At 48.7% G+C, this 20464-nt stretch overlaps 1 protein-coding gene across 4 annotated transcripts in view; it reads left to right on the top strand.

Moving 5' to 3' along the window:
- Window positions 1-18688, top strand: part of NRP2 (neuropilin 2) — an 88782-nt gene extending 70094 nt beyond the window's left edge. The window contains exons 16-17 of one of the 4 annotated variants that reach the window (XM_064719119.1): window positions 14534-14602; window positions 15294-18688. In XM_064719119.1, coding sequence (XP_064575189.1) covers window positions 14534-14602; window positions 15294-15547 — 323 coding nt within the window. In that variant the 3' untranslated portion in view covers window positions 15548-18688. Of the gene's footprint in view, window positions 1-4237; window positions 7122-14533; window positions 14603-15242 lie in introns of those variants that run through there. The other 3 variants (XM_064719118.1, XM_064719120.1, XM_064719121.1) reach the window with 3 other exon arrangements.
- Window positions 18689-20464: the final 1776 nt, after the last annotated feature.

The following is a 20464-nucleotide window of genomic DNA, read 5'->3' as shown; positions in this document are numbered from 1 at the left end:
GAGACAATTACATGATAATTAAAATGAGGGAGAGACAGACATGCCCAACAGAAGGGGAGGGTAAAATGAGGGAAAGAAGTCCCTGGCTGGAGAAGAAAATGGAGCTGGAGAGAAAAAACTATGCATGTATTACTGAGATGTTCTATAGCCCCCACTCCTGCAATTACATGATGAGCTAAAAAAGTCAGATGCCATTAAATATAATAGCAAATCCTTCCTCTCCTGGCCTGGGAGCAAAGCTGAAAATATGCACCTTACAGGCTCCAGGATCACAAAGCAAATAATAAGAAGAGAATTTGTGTAGGTGGAAGATGTTTCACCTATTAGGTTGGGATCTTACAGGACCAGGAAAGTGTGCTTCAACTGTACTGCATTTGAGCATTGATGCGTTCCACCCTCAAAGAAAGGGTACAACAAGTTTCTGGAAGCAAGGAATTAGATAAATACCAGGTGAAAAATAAGAGATATATTCCAAATAATGCATGGAGAAAAACCATGGAGAAGAATCACGGGGAGAATTTGCTTTTGGGACTGGTGGATTCTCTCCCTGCCAGTATCCTAAAGTCAAGATAGAGATATCTCCCTGGAGCAATGACAGGTAGCAGTTATGGGGTTGAGACTGACACTGGTTTTGTGGCATTCAGATTAGATGAGTGTAATACTTGCTTTCATCTGTGTCATCTACAAAAAGTCCAGCTGTGTTGCTTGTCCACAGCAGTTAATGTCAGTGACTTCAGGAAGGAATATGAGCTGTGACACGGCAGTGGCAGAGCAAGGCAGGCAGCCCTCCAGGCAGCTTTCTGGAAAGGATTTTCTCCTTTTTCTTTCCCAGATGACTATTGCTTTTCCTTCTTTGGGTTTTGATTCTCAGTGCAAAACTCCAAAACTAGTCCCTATAGAGCGTTCCCTACTGGAAAGAGAATGGGGCAGTACCTGGCCAGGTTGAAGGTGTGAGGACCAGCAGCACAACCACATAAAATATCCACCCTCTAGGGATTAAATCAGGTTTCCACTGACTGGTGTTCCGAGCTGTGCCATAAACACAGCAGCCACAAACTTGACAGCAACAGCAGGAGGCAGTTCTTTATTAAGATGAGAGCACTAGTGAATAAATGAGTAAGGGCAAGTGTGTGTGTGGCAGAAGGCAAAGGGGAGTGGAAAAATTATTAAGTTAAGAAGATGGATTTTTTTTTTCCATTTCCCTGAGCAGTGAACTTTTCCACTAATATAACAGAAAACTTCCAGAGAGCAGCAGAGCCAGTAAAAACAGAGCAGATAACATCAGCTCTGTGTGTTGAGTGGATGGGCAGCTATATTTAGTGTCTGGCAACGTAAGGAAGAACAATCATTAATGTTGGGAATTGGCTTCATTAGGGCTTAGAGACAACTGAGTGTGATTCCTTAATGACTTCAGTTGCTAAATGAACTCTCCAGACTTCTGCTATCTCCTCAGCAGGACCATGCGGTGCAGAAACGGGGGTTGAGGAAGGGCTCTACACCACCCTCATGCTTGAAGCCCTGGCTGGGACATCTGGAGTGGGTCAGGGCCAAGCAGGGGCTGTCCTGAAGCTACAGCCAGCTTGAGTTCCCCAAGGGATCTTTCCCACAAGCAGGACCATCTGCAGTATGTCATACTGCTTCCCTCCATCCCCAGGCAGGCAGAGATGCACAGGGAGGGGGCAAGGGCTGCAGGCTGGGCACTGTGGCACGTGCTCCTCTCTGGCCAGACCCACCCTTTGCACACTCAGCCTTCCACTGGGCAATGTACAGCCATCAGGAGGAAGCCTTCCTCCCGCTCTCTTGAGACTCAGGGGCTGTTGTCACCCCTGACACCTGCCCCTCTCCCCATCCCAGCTCCCACCATGGGACCTGGTGCATATCAGTGCTGTGAGAAGCTGTTTGTTTGTAAATCTCTCACTGAAACAAGGTGCTATGTAAGCAGAGACTGTCACCAAGTGTAAACACAAGTGGCCTCTATGCAGCAAGCAGCCCCTGGGGGCTTCCCTGGGGGTCAGCCCAGCACCCCCATGCTGTCAGGCACAGGAGAGGCGTTGCTGATCCATTGGGGATGGTGCTGGGTCACGTTCAGGTCTGGGCCAGCTCAGCCAGCTGGATCTGTGGAGAGAGACAGTGGGAGGTTATCAGTGAGGCTCAAGGCATCATTGAACATGCTCAGCCTCCCAGGGAGCTGGCAGCAGCCCCCATGGGATGTCCCACACTGCCACCCCCATGCAGACAGGTGAGGGGCAGCAGCTGCTGGAGAGGCATAGGGATGTGCTGCTTTCATTCCCCAAACCAGCATGCCCAATGGAGTTAGGGAAGGAGGTCAGAGGGCTGCCTGCTCCCTACCTTTGCCATCCTCAACACACAGCCCAGCCTCTATGCCCCTTCTGCAGGCGCTTTTGGGGGGCAGGAAGGACAGGGCCACCCCCACTCCTGATGGCGAGGGGCAGCTGGGGTGAGACAGGTTGAGAGCAGCATATCTGCAGTGAGGCTTCTCCTGAGACATCCGAGTTCCTTGCCTACAATGACAAATATGTGGGTGGTTCCCAGCCTCCTGCTCTATAAAAGCAAGATTTGTCTTGCTTGTGCGGTTTTTTCTAGCTTTTGAGGTGGGTCTTTTTTTGTTGTTGTTGTTGTAGCTATTCATCTGGGTGCACCATTCATTCTTGATTTTAGTCCCTGTGTCCAGTTTTTGAGGAATGGGGACAGGAGAAAAGCCTTGTGAGTGGCAGAGGAACCATCATTTTGCCTCATCTCCTGTGCCACTAGCTGCAAAGCCGTTGCCATCCCAAATTTCCAGCCAGTGACTCTGCTGTTAGGCAGTGTTTGCAGGGGAGGGCAGAGGCTGTGCTGCAAGATGCCCTTGCTGCTGGCAAAGCTGAGCGCATCCTGCACTGTTTTGTATTTTCCCCTTGGCGTCCTCCAAGCCTGCTCAGGAAACCAAGCTGGAGTTTAGTTAGCACAGAGCTCAACAATGTGCTGACCCCAAACCCAGGAGCCCCCAAAGTTCTGCAGGCCAGCACCGAGCCAGGGGGCTGCTCCCCACTAGCCAGCCAGGGCAGGAGCAGAGAGTGAGCACAGGAAGGGGGGCTCAGTGTGTCCAGCAGCAGAGCAAACCCTCCTGAGAATTTCCCTGGGGACTGCAGCCCCCTTGAAGTAACCAGTAAATAAACGTGGTGCAAAAATACATCCCTCCCTAGTTATTTGCAGCTCTTTCCCACCCAGGAGCGCTGCCGGGGAGGTGCAGAGCTCTTCACTGCTGCTCCTGCCCCCGGGAGCAGCGTGAGCAGCAGCAGCAGCACAGAGCGGAGCGGTCCTGCCGTGGGCACTGCCGGTGCCCCCTGAGCCACAGATGAGGGCAGGATGTCCCCGAGTGACCCAGCCAGGGACAGCAGCCCGGCAGCCCTGCCCTGCAACACGCCACCGCTGCAAGAGCAGGAAGGGCTGGCCGTGGCTGGGCTGAGTGTGGGCACTGCCTGCCCGTGAGTTCAGGGGAGCCAGGTGCTTCTCCAGCCCTCCCAAGGTGTGGTGCTTTATCAGCATGAAGCCATAGTCCTGGCTTGCTGAAGCTGCAGAGACCATGAGTTTCTTGTCTGAATATTGGGTTGAATTTTGCAGCCCATGCCCTGTTAATAATTATTACCATCCCTTCCTGCTTCAAGAAATAGTAAGGTAATCTGTTTAGGTCTCTGAATGGGGCACCTAGTGAGACTAGACCTGTGTGCAGAGCACTTTCAGACAGAGAACTTCTTCTCTGTCTTTGCAGTAAGAATGACAAATCCTTCTCCCTGTAATCTCTTTCCCAGTCTCCTGTGGTAACTTCCTTGGCCATCTGAGATTATGCTTTACTTCCAATTACGAACATGATGTGTTTTGTCACTGCTTGACAACATCTGCCATGTAGAGACAAAACCAGGTGGCTGATCTGGAGATGGCCAAAATAAAGAAGGGAAAAAAACATTCATTGATGCCAAAATTAACAGTAATAATAGTCCATATGGAATTTGTATTGCGTTCCAGACAGCCTGATTAATTAAAAGGGAAGGGAAAGGCCCTTGGAAATGTGGGCTCAGCAAATGCCAGGCTGTGCCCTCCCCTAGGAGCACGCCCTGTATCTGGAGGCGGCTGTGGGACCTGGTGTTGCTCCGTGCTGTACTCTTGAAAGCATGTGTGTTTCTTTTTGTGCGTCTGCATGCCTCCCACCTAGCAACCCTGTTCTGTGTCTCCTCCCCAGGGGCAACCCTCCTGCCAGGGACCGAGCCCACAGTGGACACGGTGTCAGTGCAGCCCATCCCAGCCTACTGGTATTACGTTATTGCCGCCGGAGGTGCTGTTGTGGTGCTGGTCTCCGTCGCGCTGGCCCTTGTGCTCCACTACCACCGGTTCCGCTATGCGGCCAAGAAGAGTGATCACTCCATCACCTACAAAACCTCCCACTATGCCAACGGGGCCCCTGTGGCCGTGGAGCCCACCCTAACCATAAAACTAGAGCAAGACCCCAACTTGCGCTGCTGAGAGCCGAACAGGAACGAGAAAGCAAACAAAACACAAAACAGACAGACAGACAGAAACTAAGACTTCAAATACGTTGCCTCAGTTTTGCACTTTTTTCCTTACCTAGCATACGTGTGAACTCTTAGATATCTCCATCCCTTCTCCGTCCCCCAACCCTCCCCAGATCTTTTACAAACTCTAAACTAATGCTGCATCTTGGATCACCAGAAGAGACACACCGCCCCTTCACTTCAAAAGTGAACGCTCCCTTTCTATTACTTTTCAAAGATACTTGGGGTGTCAGGTGGGGGTTTATTTTGTTTTGTTGTGTTTGTTTGGGGAGTTGCTTTTTTTTTGTTGTTGGTCACCTTCTTTGGGTTTTGGGATTTTTTTCTCCTCCCCGTAGGCAACCTGCAAGGGAACCTGATGGTGAGCCTGGAAGCGTGTGTGAGGCTCGTGTGCATGTGCTAAACCTGCGTGTGTGAGTGTGCATGGGACTGTGTGTGTCTGGCTGACTGAATGTATATTTAGAAACAGCCCCTTTTTAATTTGCTTGTTGTTGCTTCTACTTGCACAGGGAATGCTTTTATTTTTGTTTTTGTTGTTGTTAATTTTCCCACCTCCTCTCTGGAAGGTCTGGGACGTGTTTATGATGAATGCCCTGATTTGTTTACCTGGGGAAGAGAGCAATGCTTTTTTGTTGCCTTATCTAGCTTTGGCTGGGTTTCTTGTTTGATAGTGTTAATGTCTTGGGTGCAAATTGAGGAAAGGCCAGGCTGGACAGTAGGAATGTCCGCCTCAGGTGGCTAGAAGAATCCAGAGAGGTCCATAGACATTCAAAAAGCAAGAGATCTCTCCATTTTATTCTTTCTGCAGCCAACATGAAAACACAGCCATTGTTTGGAAGAGGGAGGGGAAGCCCTCCTCTTCCCCCACCTGCAAGTGAATCTATTTAAAGTTGCCTTATATCAGAGAAGCTCATAATGAATGTTTTGTTTGTATCTGTTAAAGCCAGCCTTAGGGTAACACGTAGACTTCAGCAGGTCTTAGTGGATGCTAAATACTGTAGTTTCTTGAGAATTGAAGGTTTATTTATTTAATAAGTATCCTCACGTTGGGTGCTGATGGTTTTGCTTTTACACAGGGAAGGGGGAGAGGGCTCCTCCTTGTCTTTCTGCTAGAAATGTTCAAGGGAGAAGTATAGTTCCCTTTTCTGGGTTTGATTTTTTTCCTTCTGCCCAATCCGTAGCTGCTGAATCATTAAAATTGCCCGTTGACTTTCTAGAATGTCAGTTTTGCGTTTGCTAATGTTCTGCTTCTTAGAGCACCAGTAACATCTAGCAAGCCAAGCCCAGCCAGTGCACCTGGGGGGGCCAGCTATTGCTGCTGCTTTAACTGGGGAGGCAAGGAGGAGCCTCCACAGGCCTCTGACTGTTGAATGGCCCAGTGTATTGTAGTGGAAATGCCTTATATAAATTACTGAATGATGACATGCAAAAGTGGTTTGAATTTTTAACCCTAATCTGTTTGCAGGCAAAAAAAAAGTACCTCCAGTGAGCAAGGTTCTCCATCTTGTTTGTGTCCATCTGTGATGACTGATCAGATTCCCTCCCCCCTTCTAAACTTGCTAGTGCCCATCCCTCTTTTGCCCATTAATATTGCATAAAATGAATCAAGATGAGCAGCTCTGTTAATTTCCCTGCAGTCTTGAGCTGCCTTTTGGTCTGGGAAAAAAAGTAAAAATACAAACTATGCTGAAGTGGTATTGGCCCCTGTTGCAGCACAGCCCTATCCCAAGGGGATCTCTGTCAATGGGGGTGTCACTCTATCCCCATCCTTGCCTTAATTTTGTGCAGCCAGTTTCAGTTCCCCGTGCTGGTTTCACAGCAGATTTCAGTGGGATCCTCTCAGCTGCAGCAGCAAGTGGCTGAAACAAGCAAGGAGTGCAGAAAAGCCCAGGGTGATGTGCCATAGTGAGCACATTAGGCGTGGTGGGTGCGCATGGCACCTGGGCCTGGCTCCCACAAGGTTTTGGAGAGCAGCAGGGACATGCCTGTCCCACAGCGCCAGAACAGACCCAGGGAGCTCATGCCACCTGGAAGGCAGTGCCATTGAAAGGTCCCTGGAGAGGGGCTCCAGGGTAAGGGTGCTTTCAGTGTGAGCCTCCTCATCACACAGCACTGGTGTCACAGTGCATCTGGTTTGGGATGTGGATTCCTATCCCCCTCGGTCAGCTGCAAATTAAAACAGATGTGAAATACTGGCGTGTGCTTACTTTCAGGTCAGCCCAAGCCATGTCAGCAGATGATATTGTCCCGTTTCCAAAGTCAGCTCAGTCTCCCTAGTTCAGACGATTTCACTTTGACCAGGTTCACCCCCACAGACTTAGCAAGTGTACATTGGTGTGTCAGAGAGGAGAATGTGGCACCCTGTCTTTTAAACCAAAATCACCAAAGACAAAACAGAAGGTCACTTCGAGATTTTTACTCCCAGTTCTCCCCTGCTCCTTGAGCCCTGACATCCCCAGCATTGCCCAGTTGCCTGTGTGTGAAAAATATCTTGTGGAAATTTGAAATTCTTTGAAGATGTATTGTGTGGAATGTAATAAAATGATGATATTTTTATACAAATATCTGGGGTTTTTCTTTCTTCTTTCTTTGCTAATGAGAATGCTGTGGGTTGAAACAAAGCAGAGTTCCAAAACTCTTTGGAGCATCAGGGCTATTGCTTTTAGCCAAGTGGAGCTCCAGTTCCTGCTACATGCAGACCCAGCTCCCAGCAGCCCAGATGCTGTGGGCTCCCTGCCTCACTGCACTCAGGATCAGGCCATTAATAGCAGCTTTTAGATCCATTACATTTGTACCAGGCCTTATGGGAGTTTTGGGAGGCTGGACTGACTCTTGGGATTGTTTGGGGATTTCACCAGCGTTGCCTAAGTGCTAAATTGCTCAGTGTGATTACACAGAATTTCTCCAGCTGGGGCCCCTGGAGACAGGACATCCGACTTTGCAGGGCCCCTGGGGCTGGCCTGGCTGCCAGCTCAGCTGGGCCACATACTCTCTCCCTGAGCTCAGCAAAAAATGGGCAAGCCATTAGCAAAATTAATAATGAAAGCAGCAATGCTTTCCTTTCCTCTTCTGTGCAGTCCCTGTTTCAACGTGCCAGACTGTGCAGGGGACCTGTACGCGAGTGTTTGGACAGGTATAGGTCCCTGCTTTCCCTCCACCTGCGTCCTCCCAACTTGTTACAGGGACCTCTGCTGCAGCAGTTTTGCTTCCCATCTTCCCTAAGTACACCCTTTACCCCTTCAGCGGAGTCAGCAGCATCACATTTCATGTGAAATATATTTTGCTGCAAGTTTGAGAGGTTTTTCCTTCCCTCTTTATTTTCCTTCTCTCATATTCTTTACCCTGGCATAAAGCTCAGCTTTGCAACGAAACTTCCTGACTTTACTAGGAATTCAGGCCATCAACAAAAAAATAATTCAAATGTGATCCCTCACACTGGCTATTCAAACACAAGCAAAGCTGAGTACCCATGCTGCTTTTTTGGGAGAGGGCTTTTTTTCCCTGTAATTGTACAGCAAAGCAAATTACACTTGTAATTTGCATTTTGTACACTTCAGCGACTGTTCAAGCAAAATTCAAAACAAATATGCACATGTGAAAAACAGGGAGGGAGAGACTGACTGATGGCTTCCCAACAAGGAAGAAAAAAATTCTGTTAAGTAAACAGACGAAAAGGGAGAAATCGTTCAGGATTAATTATTCCGTATGTGCGCCACAGACAGATTGGCCAGAGAGTTGGGTGCTGCTCAGGCTGCAGCACATCCTAGGGAAGAAAGCAGCTAAAATTAGCATGCTTTGTTTAAGGAAATAAATACAGCTTAGTGTGATTTTGATGCAAACTCTTCTGCCAGTAACTTCAGGCATTTAAGTGTCTACCTAAAAAAAAGGAAAACTTTTTGGGGGAGCAGTGGGGGCTCTGTTTTTCAGGGGACAGCATTGTGTCCTGTGCGTCACAGGAGGCTTTGGGCATGGCTCCCTAGTGGTATGTGCTGTGATGGTGTCAATCTTTTTATCTTATCTCTGCAGTTGGTGTTGTGCTGAAGGAGCAGAAGGGGGTGCATGGGCGCTCTCTGTAAGCACTGGGGCACAGCCAGTGCCTAAGGGGGATGTGAGAGAGGGAGCACTGACCTGGCAAAGCAAAGGGTGCCGTGGGAAAGGCGGTGCTGTGCCTTGGCAATGTCAGCGTGCCTGAGACGGCTGATCGGGCAGGAGCAGGCTGCAGAGCTCAGTCACCAGCCACACAGTCGGGTCAGCCTCCTGCCAGGGCAGGCACCTGCAGGATGGCACTTGGCACAGGGTCCCCAGAGCTGCTTGTCCCTGGGCTGTGGGGGCGAGGTTGGCTTTTCCAGGCCTGGTGGAAACGCCTCTGCTGCCACTTGCAAGGGAACAAGGTAGAAACCAGGCTGTAGGTGGGGCTGTGTTTGGATTTTTGTCCCTCTAGAAACCCTGTGAAAACCTGCTGACTTTACCAGGGCCAGCCCCCACTTAGCCCATGTCAGGGGCAGAGTGGGGCGTGCAGACAGCAGGCGAGGCCCCGAGGCGAGCTTGGACAGCCGCTTGGCTTTCCGCCACAGCTCCTCCATCAGAGGCTTTGGCGGCTCTCAGCAGAGACTGCAGGCGTGACTGCCAGCTTGAGGCATCATGTTGTTAGCCACTGCACTGTAAAAACAAACAGCAACAACGGGCAGGGTGATAAACATACCAGGATGCCATAGGGCTGCCAGCTTCTCCCCCAGCTCCGTGGCAGCAGGGCCCAGTGCCGCCCTTCGCCAAGGAGATGCTTGGTTTGGGGTAGCGCAGAGCACAGAACTTGCATGGCAGCTCCTTACCTGGGCTCTCCAGGGCTGAGAGGGGGAGAGGGAGAGGATTACACTGTGTAATGCCACAGTCACACCATACACACACATGCCACCACCGTTTCCTTGGCCCGGTGCCGCTGCTGAGGGGAGGTGCAAAAGCAGGGCTGGAGAAGGGGTCAGGCTGCAACGGGGGATGTGTCTGCTGCAGGGAGGGTTGGCAGGGTACTCATTTTGGGTGCGTGCAGCAGGGCCAGGTGCCACAAACGGAGGGGCAGCACCAGGGCTGGAAATAGCTGCCTGCTCATGGGCCACCTCCACACCAAACACCCAACCTGGCTCCATGTCTCCAAGTGCTTTTGGTGGGGGGTCTTCAGCTGCCCAGCCATACCTTTCCCACCTTATCTTCATATGGGAAGCTCAAGGATTGCAAGAGGTCATCCATGCCCCCTAGTTTGACAATGATTTTGTGGTGGTCTGAGGTGTGCACAGTTGGCCATCACCAGAGCAGCCCCAAGGCAATCTGAGAATAAGGTCCAGCAGTTCCTGCACTGCAGAGGGAGGCCAGGCCAGGGAGTGGCAGCTTGTTTGCTTTCTTTAATGCTCAACTGTAGCCAAAGCACTGTTTTAATTTGAAATTTGGCAGGGATTTATCCCTTCTGTAAACTAAAGTAGTCCTGTGTTTCTGGAGGAGTGGGAAAGAGAGAAGTGAGGTGGATTTTCAGCTGGAAATAGAGCAGTGGGGGATTCAGAGGGAGTGTTTCTGCTCGGAGCCCGTGCTGCTGCTGCTGTGAGCAGTGCCTCTCCATTTGCCGAGGGTGGGAGGTGCCACCCCCAGCCCGGGGCTCCCAGCCAGAGGAGCAGCGCTGCGCCGCGCCAAGCAGAGCGGTGTCAAGGCGAGGCCACGGCGGCTGCTCCGCCATGTCAAAACAAAGTGATGTGTGTTGGAGTCGCACTACTGCTGTGGAGAGAAAAGGACTGGGAATGAGCAAAGGGAGAAAAGCAAGGATGAGAGCAGAGCCGGGGCTCTGCCTCGTTATGCCAAGACTGGGAAATGTCAATTTCTGACCCCGTTTTCCTAGCTTTGGCTGTATTTCATGTTTCAGACCCTCACGGGCACTTGTTTGGCAGCAGAGCAGCAGTGTACCTCCTACGCTCCCTTCACTGGGCAGGACAGCACTGGCCAAGAGGGATGTTGTAGCAGCAGGAGAGAGGGGTGAGCATGTAGCTGGCTGCCCTCGAGTCCTTTCCACAGTGGGGAAACAACCATGTGCTGCTTATTTCCCCAAAACCAGCAATTTGTTTTTCTTCCTCCTACACACTCTGCTTTTTCCGTTCTAGCAGGCACAGCCACAGATATTACTGGGAATGAAAGACTGTAAGGAGCAGAGCACACAAAGCACCCATCACTTGGTGCACGGCTTTCAGCCCCAGAGCTTGTGGACCCCTGCAGAAAGTGGGGAGCAGGAGCACAGGGATGGTGGGAATGCATCCTGGGTGCTCTCCAGGCCAGGCTATCCTGTGCCAGAGTGGTCTAGGCCGGCAATAAAAAGAGCTGGAAATTACTGCAAGTTTGATATATTGTTTTGGAAAGGCATCTCCTGCTGAGAGGCTCATTTTGTTCAGCCAGAAAGACTCCAAGAGACACCACAGATAATCTGCAGATGCCTGTGTGTAGAGAGAGATGCCAGGTCATAGAGCTCTGCCCAGGGTGATTGAGCTCCCCTCAGAGACCTGGCAGGAGGCAGCACCTGGTGCCTGGACATAAACCAGACAAAGTCAGGCTGGAAAGAAACAGCAATTTTTTTCTTGACAGTTGTCATTTGCCTTGGAAGAATGTGTCCAGGTTCCAGCAATCAGGGCTGGGTGTTCTCTCCAAGGCAATAGTTCTTGGCCCGGTGTGGGGGTCTGTGCCAGAGGCGGTGGTGCTGCAGGTAAGGCCATGCAGGAAGGCTGGCATTGAGCACTGTGGTGGGGGAAGCACGTGCCAGGCCACGAGACAGCTGAGCTCAGCTCTGGAGACCTGAGCTGCCTTGGGCAGGTTTGGAGAGCTTTCCTGCAAGGGGCATGAGTGTGTCTGTGTGGGACACCAGAGCGCCGTGTCTGCTCTCCTGCCCCTCTCATCCACCCTGGCACAGTCCCTCCCACCTCTGCTACTATTTTAAAACAGATGTACACTGAAACTCTTTAATCTCTGGAGATACTAATTCTCTCCTGTTCTCCCTCCCTGTGAGTTCATACAAACATGGTATTAAATCAGCCCTTGTCTGATTAGAATTTTATCTTTCTTTTTCCAGGTCCCATAAATTAGCCTTTTAGCTGGCAGTGCTCTCAGATCCAACAGATAACAGCCTTTCTTGGCATCTGGCTGTTTCCAAAATCATTGCTAATATCATCTTTTGGCCAGGACTGGCTAGGTGCTCACAGCTATCATTTGGCACACGGGCTTTAAAAATGGCCTTTCACTCAGGAGAAATCATTCCTCATATTTAATTACTGTTTCCCCTTAACTTTCTTGTCTACCTTTCTCCAGAATACTTTTTGCCTTTTAAAATGCAAGGTAAGTTGTTCCTGAAATCTGCCCTTTAAGGAAGCAGCTTTCCACAACACAGAGTGATGTATGTTTCTCCCATTCTGCCCACCAGCTTGCAGGGCTTTTCTGGGGACCACTTTCTAAGGGAGTTGCCTTCTGTGGCCTGCTCTACTTGTCAATGTATTGCTGGGACTTGCCCCAAAGGAGCCTAACTGATGACAAACAGCAGGCTAGATTCTGTGACAGGCTAGATTCTAAATCATCTCCACTAGGAACTGAACTGAGACCACCAGCTTCAATTCCCACAGACACCCACACAGCCTGAGCTGATTCAGTTAATGACTCGAGAAGCCCCAGTATGGAAAAAGAAACGTTGAATTACATTTTTCCAAAGCTTTCCGGAGGGTGTAGAGCCCTGCATGATAACATACAATCAAATAGCAATGAAATGGCATGTGGGGAACAGAAAAATGAGGGCCTGAGGAGGAAGGAAAATAGGCAAGTAGGAAGATATCATTTAAGCAGGACTTAAGAGTTGTATTAGCATGGGGAATTGAGCAAATCACTAGAAGAGTAAACAGATTCTAGGCTGGGCTTTTTGTATAAATGTTCTCTCTTTTCAAGTTTTCCCAGTGCTCCTTCCTTTCAGGCTGGAAGAACTGGTGTTCTTTTGAAAGTGTTGATTAACCAATACTTTTTTATTTCTGGCTTTTCCCTCAAGGCTACCCTGGGAAATTACAAAAGGATCAAATTGCTAGCTTGTTCTCACACAAAATTTAGAGCAGCTACAATATGGAATGTCAAATGACTTCCAAGAGCCTTTCTCCACACATGGACTCCTCGGGCAGACTGTCATCTAATTTTGACCTCTGCTCATACAGTTTTGAGCAACATATAGTTTCTGTAGGGTTGTGTGGGTGACATGGATGGCAAATCTCACTGCTTGTCTTCCAGTGGGTGACTAGCAGCTCAGACATCTCCACGTGTGAAATGCTTTGCAAGTTATTTTTCCACATGTTTGGATCTAAATGTTTGCAAGAGGCCCTCAGGCAGTTCTTCCAGCCCTAAGATGTTGCCATCTGGGCCTGTCAGTTCGAGAACTGTTGAGAAATCATGTGAACTCACCGCTAAAGTGAGGATTTACAGAAGGCAGTGTGCACCTGTGTTTCTCCGACAAGGTACCAGCAGCCTTGAGTCAGCTTAACTGACTCACTCGATGCAGAGCTCATCGGCAGGAGGGGCAGGTGTTGGCTCTGAGCCTTCCTGTTGCCAGGTTCACTTGCAAATTCAAAGAAATCCCTTCATCCTTTGGGTGCAGATACAATTCTGCCTGAGGAATGAGAAGGTGTCATTAACTCCAGCAGAGGTCAGGTGGTGTTGGGGCAGCATGGATTTCAGGAGAGACCCACCCTGGAAGTGAACCTTGAAATGTCCCTGGCATGCATTGCCTGACACAGTTGTCTGGGATAGCAAAAAAGTGTATTTGACAATTCAGGAGGCCTTTTCAAGTCCTAAATATCCATGCAAATATGCAGAAATGTTCTTTTATAAGGTTTTGAATAATTTCTTGCATGTGGCTTTTTAGGTACAAGTTACAGTCTTAAGTTTTTGTTGTTTGTAAGTAACCTCTTTAAACTCTTCTTGCCATTTTGGCACAAGGCATAAAGTAATCTTGGTTCCAATCACAACTACTTCCAAGGTGTGACTTCTATCGCTTTCTAGTCCCTGATTTTTTGCATTCCTGATCACTTCAAGACACCTTCTCAGTTGAGTACCCCAAGTTACAGTCAGCTTTGAAAACTCTTCACAGATTGAAATGAAAAGACATTTTCTTTTGGAAAAGTGAAAAAGAGCCATGGTAACTGTACGCAGAGAAAATGATACGAAGACTGCACAGGAAAATAACTTACTTCTGCTCAGATTATAATATGTGCATTTGGTTTCTAGTCCTTGGTCTGTGCTGAACAATAGAAAGAGATGTCACCACTAAAAGGAATTTGGATCAGGGAAATGTTAACATAAGGGCCTAGATATGGCCATTTGCCTCTCTCTCCATTTCAATCAACTTTTGTATTAAAACATATAATGAAGACTCATAAATTCCTCAAATTACTGTGAATTTATCTGAAATCCATAGAGGAACTGGGTCATTGAAGGTCTATATCCAGTCAGACGTATGGGAAAATATGAAAAGTAGAGTGTGTGCTAAATGGATCCAGCATTAGTGGCAAGTAATGACAGGCACTAAGATCCTACTCAAACGTGTAAGGGTAATACCCATGAGCATGTTAATAGTGAATTATGGCCATTATGGAGGCACCAATGACAATATTTTAGTGCTATTCAAGGTGTCTGATTTCTTTGCTTTTTGCTCACTCTCTTTTCTTCTTAAAAGCTGGTGATCTGGTGGTTATGAAATGTGACATAGTGTGAAGATCCTCTTCTCTTAAGTGTGCAAGAGTCTTCATTGACTTTGGCCAAGGGAAGATAATGAGTTCCTCCTCCTTTCACAAGGAAGAGCCTTGTAGTAGTTTAACAATTACTTTCTTCTGGCTGGTCTCACAGTCCAGTGACCAGTGACAATGATGCTGCCAGAAGGCCTCTTTTAACAAACAGTGCTTCCCATTTTGTTGTTCCAGTGAACTTCCCAAGAATGGAGGATGACTTCCCAAGCTCTGAGCAAGACTTTGAAGACAACGACGATCTAGGTTGGTATGCAAATAGACATGGACATGGACATTGTCCATACACACACGGACAATTCAGCTGTGACAGCTTGTATTTCAGTATCAGATGCTCAGATTACTCACAAATCTCAACTTTAGTGCTGTCAGGAGCTAGAACACACTTGAGAACAAACATTGAAGTGATGGCTTAGCATTCAAAGGCATTGGTTTTCTTTTCCTGTTTTCCAACAGCCAGCAACCTTGCGAAGTCAATGTATTGTATTTGTGTTAGGACAAGTGAAACTGATCTTTTAAGCATTAATTGCTGCTTGCATGGCATTTTGACTTGTAAATGAAGAAAATTAAGTCTGAGACCTGTGACAGATTGATTCCATAGTTTTGAACCTAGTGGCACTGGAAGGGCCAGAGTTTCGGTGGGTTAGAATGCTTGCACATTATGTCAATAGTCTGATGTCTAAAAGTGAATCAGGGTGCCTAACTTTCTTGGCAGTTTGGTGCTTCACATGATTTCTAGACCTGGGTTAGTGAATCCTGATGAGATAGTCCCTATATAATATACTTTAACTCTTGTAAAGCCATCGCAGCTCCAAGTAAGAAATGTAAAAAGGTGAGGGGGGAGTAAAAAGTGATCCCTGGATAATAAGTGCCCGTTCCACTGCAGATTACTTTGGATCGGATAGGAACGACACACTGTTCTCTACTAACTCTCCAGGAACCGGGAAGCTGGACAAAGAGAAAAGCTGGCTATACACCCTGGATCCCATCCTGGTGACCATCATAGCCATGAGCTCCCTGGGTGTCCTCCTTGGGGCCATCTGCGCGGGTCTGCTGCTCTACTGCACGTGCTCGTACGCCGGGCTGTCCTCGCGGAGCTCCACCACGCTGGAGAACTACAACTTCGAACTGTACGACGGCATCAAGCACAAGGTGAAGATGAACCACCAGAAGTGCTGCTCGGAGGCCTGATGGGTGCCTGGGGATCACCCATGGCATTGTGCCCGGTGAGGTGGGCTGGCAGGGGGGTACTTTTTTGCTGTTTTCTATGGGAACTGAATGCCATAACAGGGAATGAGGGGAGCAGGAGTGAGGAGAGGCACTGCTCCTGCCACCAGGTCTTGCTGCTGGGTCACACTCCACCAGGACCGAGTGGCTTTCCTGCAAACCAGACTGTGCCAGGCGAGGGGGACTGAGCCCCTTGTTTGTTGGTTCATCTTCATTTTCTGCTGATGTGAGTGGCTGGGATGTGGTAAGGGAGCCTGGTTTACCTTTTGGATGTGAGAAACTAAATGTTGATTGTTATTTCCCACCTCCTTTCTCTGGTAAGTTGCTGAGGAGGCTGAGGGATTTCTTTAGAAATAACACACACACACACACACACACACACACGGAGCCCCTGTCCATTTTAGTCTCCATCCAGATATCATTGTAGGGATTTGTGCGCTTCACACTAAGAACAGGAAGCTGCAGTTTGCGGTCCTGAAAATGGAAGCGTGTTGTTACCTTCAACTTTCCTTCTCCTGGTAGCAGGGGAAAGGTGGGATACTGGCTTTACTGTCAACAGTAACAACAGCACTTTCTGAAATCATTAAGAAAGAAAATAGAAGGGAAACCCTATGTGTAGAAGCACCTCTTTGAGAAAAGCTGAAGAGCCTTAAAGTGATTTGTGAATAAGAGCCATTTATTAAATCCATATCTTTGATTGCAACAGCAGAAGCCTTCATCAGGAAGGCCTTTATTTGAATCTCCCACCCCTCTTGAGCCTGCCATTTAATTTTTGCTATAATGAGAAAATTGCAGCAAAGGAAAGATAGAGCCTGTCGGGTTGGTGGCGCTTAGGCAATGGCTTTGGGAAGGGGGCTTCACTTGGGGTTTGACTTGAGGTACAGTGCTGAGGCCTCTCCAAAGTGCCAGGAAGGGAAAATGATCAGGGAAGGAGGCTGGAGCCATGCCCACAGCCCTGGGGAGCCTGGCCATGGTGCCCACTGGCACCCCCTCACCCTCCTGATGCTCCCCTTGTCCCTGGAGCTGGGGGGTGTGAGCTGGTGCCACCAGCACTGCTGGACCAAACAGCTGCCACCACATCCCCTTTGGAGCAAAGCTGTGCTGCTCCTGATCAGTAGCAAAACCCCCAAGTTCTATCTGTGAGCTGTTTGTTTTGTTTTTTTTTACTTTGAACAAGTGCCTTAGAAGTATTTTTCCTCCAGCTGATGATCAGTGCTGTAGCAAATAGCAAGTGAGGCCTTCATCCTTCCCCACAGAATGCTCTTCTTCACCACTCTCTGCTGATTAGAGCCCAGCAGAAATCTGGTCCTTCTACTTCCAAATGGTCTGGCTACATTGTGTGGCAGCTGGTACCTCTCCACTTACCGCTGTGCTGTGGGACATGAGTGTTATGAAAATAACTGAATGGAGAAAAAAAGAGTTGAAATGCTGAACCCCAAAGCAATGCCTTCATTTCCAGTTCAGTACAGGTGGATCACCTCTATCAGCTTGCACACAGATAAATTAGAAACCTTTCTGTCATACTGGGCTTTTGCTTTTCCAGGGGCTCTTTGGTAATACCTGGCATGTCCTGGTTTTTACATTTTACCTGGCAAGTAGTTTGGAGTGGGATGGCATAATTTTCCCCACCGACTGCTATTGACAAAGATGTGATGTGTTGTGAAGCTCAGTTTGCCCAGGCTCACAAACACATCGTGCAGGAGCCCAGGTGTTTGGGGACACAAGCAACATCTGGAGAGGAGATGAGCATGGACACATGGGCAGTGCCACAGCTGCTCCTTGGCACTGTGGGAATAGGAACATTTGACTGCTGTTTCATGAAGAGCTCCCTCAGACAGTAAGATTTTAGGGAAAAAAACCCTTCTCTGCTGTGAGAAAGGTGCACATGTGCTGGGGGAGCAGAGAGAGCAGCTGCGTCACCAGCACCTCTGCGGTCGGTGTACACACGCAGAGAAGTGCACACAAAGACTCCATTTCTCTAATTCACACTGTGCACCCGACAAAAACAGCAGTAAATGTGTCTCTGATTCTCCTTTTGAATCACCTTACTCCCTTTGGCGTTTTTCACAGACAAATTCCACAGGGGTGTTATTTTACTGTACAGAAGAAACAGAGGCAGTGAGAGGAAATGTACCAGACCATTTCAAAGCTGGATTGCTGCTGCTCAATGATTTCATTCCCTTCAAATCACCAGAGAGGGGAAGGATGAATGGAAAAGGACCATACAGTAGAAAAGCCAACTTAGGCAAACAATAGGTGAAAATATATAATTAAAAAGGTGATGTTATGGTGTCTAGTAGGCGTACAGAGAGAAGAGTTCATATATAGATATATTCAGAAATAGTGTGTTTGCACACGCACGTGAATTCTCTGTATGTATCGTGTATGTGACTTATTCCGTGGGACTGACTCGTGTTAATGTATCTCTTGATCTGGGGCAGGGGAGTACTGCTGACCTTGGCACTAAGGTGGCACGGGCCCAGCCCGTGTGTCCCGCTGGCCCCTGGCAGCTGGGGCCACGTGTGAGCTCGCCAGGCGAGAGAAGGCCGATCATGCTGCACAGCCAATACCTCACTTACCTCTGCCAGGTGCTTTACTGTTCTATGGAAAACTGTGTTTGATTGTAACTTCAACAGGGAGGGGGGGAAAGGTCATTGGTGCATTCAATTCATTGCATCCTCCTCTGCAAATAGATTAGGTTTGCTGATTGCAATTCCCTCTGTGAACTTCAGAAAAGGAAAAGAAAATCGGCATTAATGCCTTTGCTTAAATGGGCTGTTGCCTCCATGCGCTTCCCATGGCAGGACATGTTGCTAATGAGCGGGCTGTAGTTCTGGGTGACTTCATTTTGTGGGAAGGTGCTGGAGGTGAGCATGGGAATTAAACCATTAAGAAATTATATGCAGAAATGGAAATTCTCCAAGGTTTGCAGTTCAAGGTATTTGACCATTTACTGGCTGAGCCAGGACTTACGGACTTAAAGAGCTTTTACTGTGATTCTTCGGTGTAACAAACAAACAAAACAAAACAAAAAATAAAACTGTGTTTATATGATTTGTATAAAAACCTTTTAAAATTACTATTTAATAAACATTATGGTAGAGATTATGTTTCAGTGGCTTTTTTATTCATGAAAGAGCACCAACAAGGAAACCAAACTGAAGAGGGCTGTGGGTAACAGAAGCCCCAGCAGAATGAGGTGCAACTTGAGGCACGCAGGGCCATGCCCACTGCTCTCCTCTGCTGTGCACAGTGTCCCTTTGGATTACCCCAGGCTGAGTGGCACACCAAGGTGACATGGGGTTTTAACACAGATCCAGTGCACACACACAGCATCTCCTATCAGAGCTGGGGATGGCTGGAAGCTGCTCTGGCCCAAAAGCAGCATCTGAGAGCAAACCCCAAAGTGGATGCAGGTCCTTTCCTGTCACCCTGTGCCATGGTCTAATGCTGCCAGTGATCCCAGAGAGGATCCTCTCCCCAGTGCAGTTTTAGGCTAAAAATCATTTAGAAAAATTATTTAGAACTAAAGTGCACTGGTGGGGGCCAGCCTGTCACAGTTTGTCCACCTCAGGGTACAGGTGCTAGTATCCCAGCGTGTCCCTGTCCTGATTCTATGAACCTGCCAAAGTGGGCAGTGACTGGGATGGGGTGGTGTTCTGCAGTTCAGCTTCAGCGCTGTTCATCACAAAGACAGGGGGGACTCCTGGCAAACCCCAATGCCAAGCCTGGTTCCACATGCTTGTCTTCTCCACCCTCCCTCTGCTCTGTCACACTGCCCTGGTGGCAGCCCTCTGTCACACTGCCCGTGTCTCACAGGGGTCCTGGTTCCCTGTAGCAGGCAGCCAGGAGCCACTGCAGGGCTGCAGAAAGGAGAAGCTGTGGGGCTGAACCTACAGCTTGGAAACTCTTGTTTATTTATGGGCACCCTGACAAATGAGAGCCAATCCATCAAGCTCTGAGCACCTTGAGAGCAAATGAAATTTTGCTGCCATCTCCAAGACGGTGACCCCCTCCCAGAGCGTTTGTGTTAAAGAGGGTCTTTAAGCGATGAAGGGTGGCTGGCAGCTTAGATGAAGATGACAGTGTAGCTGCAACCTTGACAGCTCTCCTCTCACCTAGGAATAAAGAACTGATGTGCAGATTGATACCTGGGGGAGAGGCTGTCAGGGAGCAGGACGGAGACGGCAGATAAGCGACTCAATCAGTGTCAGAGCTGTCCTGCCGTAACACCGCCTGTAAATCACTGCGGTGAGAGGGAGCTAAAGCAGGCAGCAGAGAGCAGGTAATGGAAACACGGCCCACAAAGCAATGTGTGCTCTGGCTGGGCTTAGACGCCTGTGAGCTGGGCTGAAGCTGTGCCTGGGCACCAAGGGAACCAGGTACCCACTTCAGGAAATTTAAATCTTCTGGCACTTTTTTCCGCACAAGCTGGGATTGCACATGGATGGGGCTGCTGCGGAGCCGGCAGGATGGGGTGGGACCTGGAGTGCCCTGGCGCATTTGCCATGCACACAAAGGTACCCACTGCAAGCAGAGGCCAGACTGTGGGGAGCCATGGGGGGTGTTTCACATGGCACAAGAGTAATCAGGGGCTGATTCAGGCTAATGAAATCTATTCCATCATTCTTGGGCTGCTCCAAGATGGGGATCAAGGCACTCCTGCACATCCTCTACAGCTGATTGCAATCGTGTGTGCACCCTTGCTGTTTCTCCTGCCCCTTCTTCTTTCAAATATTCCTTTTCTTTTGGATTTAATGGGAAATCTTTTCAAATAATGACTTGCTCTCTGGACAGCTGGGGGCTTGGCAGTAAGGGGAGCCATGGGGCTGAGCTAATGAGTGGATTCGTAATTAATTAATTGCAGGCAGGTGCAAGTAG

This window comes from Zonotrichia leucophrys, chromosome 7 (genome assembly GCF_028769735.1).
Source record: "Zonotrichia leucophrys gambelii isolate GWCS_2022_RI chromosome 7, RI_Zleu_2.0, whole genome shotgun sequence".
NCBI lineage: Eukaryota > Metazoa > Chordata > Aves > Passeriformes > Passerellidae > Zonotrichia > Zonotrichia leucophrys.
This window is presented reverse-complemented; position numbering and strand designations above follow the sequence as displayed.